The 2,845-nt window shown below is 19.5% G+C and overlaps 1 protein-coding gene across 1 annotated transcript, besides 9 other annotated features; it reads left to right on the top strand.

Moving 5' to 3' along the window:
• Positions 1 to 854, top strand: EDI_289220 (uncharacterized protein; the record flags this gene model as incomplete). Its single annotated transcript, XM_001740151.1, has 2 exons — positions 1 to 499; positions 596 to 854. Coding segments are annotated over 2 exons (758 nt in total), but the record flags the coding sequence as incomplete, so codon positions are not given.
• Positions 209 to 254: a sequence feature (AT_rich).
• Positions 855 to 942: a microsatellite.
• Positions 943 to 1,030: 88 nt separating this feature from the next.
• Positions 1,031 to 1,102: a sequence feature (AT_rich).
• Positions 1,103 to 1,126: 24 nt separating this feature from the next.
• Positions 1,127 to 1,270: a microsatellite.
• Positions 1,271 to 1,380: 110 nt separating this feature from the next.
• Positions 1,381 to 1,468: a microsatellite.
• A 45-nt stretch (positions 1,469 to 1,513) lies between these two features.
• Positions 1,514 to 1,572: a sequence feature (AT_rich).
• A 391-nt stretch (positions 1,573 to 1,963) lies between these two features.
• Positions 1,964 to 1,984: a sequence feature (AT_rich).
• Positions 1,985 to 2,007: 23 nt separating this feature from the next.
• Positions 2,008 to 2,035: a sequence feature (AT_rich).
• A 469-nt stretch (positions 2,036 to 2,504) lies between these two features.
• Positions 2,505 to 2,529: a sequence feature (AT_rich).
• Positions 2,530 to 2,845: the final 316 nt, after the last annotated feature.

Here is a 2,845-nt window from a genome sequence, read left to right as displayed (position 1 = left end):
ATTGTTGTAATATTAAATATGAAGAAGAAGATAAAGAAGAATATGGAGAAAAGATAGAAAATGAATGTAATTGGATAGGCAGATATTATGATAGAGAAATTAGAGAAATAAGAATTGAAGAACATATTAAACAATGTGTTGATGAATGTTTTAATGGATATACAAGTTTAACAAAAATAGAATTATCACCACATCTCTATAAACTTCCATTTAAATGTTTTAATAATTGTAAATCATTAATAAAAATTAATATTGAATATGTTACATATATTGGAGATAATTGTTTTTCAAATTGTACAAGATTAAAAGAAATACGAATGAATAAAGACATTGGATATGTTGGGAAATGTAGTTTTTGGAATTGTAAAAGTTTAATAAATATCAGAAGTTCAGGGAAAATACATATTTATCAAAGCATTCCATATTGGGTTTGGATGATATTAAAAGAAGAAAATAACGAAGTTGAAGAAATTGAATATACAATTGAAGATAGAGAAAAGTAAGGATATGAAATACCAACAGAAGTCAAACGAATAGGAAATGGATGATTTGAATGAAGTCAAATTAAAGAAATTACTATTCCTTCAAATGTAAGAGATATTGGAAATGATTGTTTTGGTTATTGTACAAATTTAACAAAGATTGAAATACATGAAGGAATTAAAGAAATTCCAAAAGGATTTATGAAATATTGTGGACAAATACAAAGAATTGAACTTCCACAAAGTATAACTAAAATAAACACAGAAAGTTTTAAAGAAAGTATAAAATTAAAAGAAATTAACATTAATCCAAATACAATAATAATTGAAAAAGGAGCATTTGAAAAATGTCCAAATATTAATTATGAATAATAAATTAATTTAATTCAATTTGATTGAAATTGATTATTTATTTGTTTCTCAAATAATATCAATATTAAATAATTTAATTAATTTTAATATTTTTAAAAGATATCATAGAACGTTATCATAATATAATAACATTCATCTATTTTATTCTGTTTATCATTTGTTTTATTCTCTTATTCTTTTTATTATCAAAATTGATATTTATTTATTCAAATTTCATTATATTCTTTATAATATTCTTTATAAATATTCTCTAACTCATTATTTACTCCAACAATAAAATAAAATAATATAAAAATTAAGAGAAATGATGAAAAAGAAGGATATGAAAGAAAAGAGTGAAATTATGAAGTAGAAGAAGATGAAAGAATAAAAGAAGAAAGTTGAGAATATAAAATGAAAGAAGATAAAAAGGAATATTTCAAAGAGAGTTAATAAAATATGAAAAGAATGATGAAATAATGGATGTATTTTTTATTATAGAAATTAGAAATATACAATAAAAAGTGTTTAATTTATTGATGCAAAATATTTATCATTATTTTATTGATATAATTTATTTTATTCATTTTTATTTTTATAATTTTTATTTATGTTCATTATTTATTCAGTTATTTTGATTCAAATCTATAAATATGTGAATGATTGAATAAATTTTTGAGAATATATCAATAAATTTATCATTTATTATTAATAATTATGTTTTTAATCAAATTAATTTGAAAGATGATCAAAATAAAATTAAAGACACAATGAATGTTATTATTAATCATTATAATGATTATATTAACAATGATGTTATGAATGAAATACTTATTTTATCATCAAAATTATTATATTCACAAAATATTGAATCAATAATTATTGTTTTGAATAAATTAAATGGTTTGTTAAGAAGAATTATAGAAAGGATGATGAATGTTAGTAAATCAATAAATTGGTATGAACAAATAAAATTAAGAATTATACAAAAAGAAATGTTTGCATCAGAATTGATGGTTCTAAAAGAAATAGAATATGAAAAAAGAATTGAAATATTTAAAATATATATTCACAATGATATTAAAATTCATGATTCAATTGTTAAAAATGATGTTATTACTACTCTTAGGAAATTAATAATAATTTTATTTCTTCCTATTCATACAAAATCTACAAAAATAAATAAAAATAATATAAAAATTGTATTCTATTCTATCATTCAGGAAAAACAAAAGAAACATGTAATTGAAGAGATTGTGAATATAAATTAATTGTAACATTAGGGTTTGATAATGTAAATAGAGTATTAGAAATTAATGAACATAAACATCAATTAGATTATTTCTTTGTTGTATCAAAAACTTGTCCTTTGTTAAAATCTGAGAAACATTTAATTCCAAAAACTAATAATGAAATAATAAAATTTCTTGTAAATCATCCTCATATTCAAATTCCTCTTAGAAAATTTAGACAAATTCAGAGAGAAGAAGATAGAAATAAAATATTTGAAAATATATTTCTTTCAGAATCATTTTTTGAAAATGATTCATTTATTAAATTAACAAATACTTTCACTAATGGTTATATTCATTCGATATTATTCATTCATAAGAAAGTGGCTCAAATGGAATATAGTAAAAGAAAATGGTATGTTGATGATACAACTAAAACAAATATATATAATAAAAATTTATATGTTGTTATTGTAAAAGATGATAATTCTTTTAACCAACTTCTTTCATTTGGATATTTATTTGATCAATCTGAAATTTCATATAAACTATTCTTTCATCAACTTTATAATATTTTAAATTATGGACATGAAATCATTGTCTGTGATCGTTGTATTGCTCAATATAATGCTTTGAAACAAATATTTCATTATTCTAAACTATTTTTGTGTAGAAATCATATAGAAAGATCATTGATAAAATATTTTAAGAGTGATCATATAATAATGAAATTATTTCATTTAACAATGAATATGAAATTAAATGAAAATGATTTAATTG

Source organism: Entamoeba dispar, genomic scaffold (genome assembly GCF_000209125.1).
Source record: "Entamoeba dispar SAW760 scf_1105229462737 genomic scaffold, whole genome shotgun sequence".
NCBI lineage: Eukaryota > Evosea > Mastigamoebida > Endamoebidae > Entamoeba > Entamoeba dispar.
Note: the sequence above shows the minus strand (reverse complement) of the source record. Positions and strands in the feature narration are given on the sequence as shown.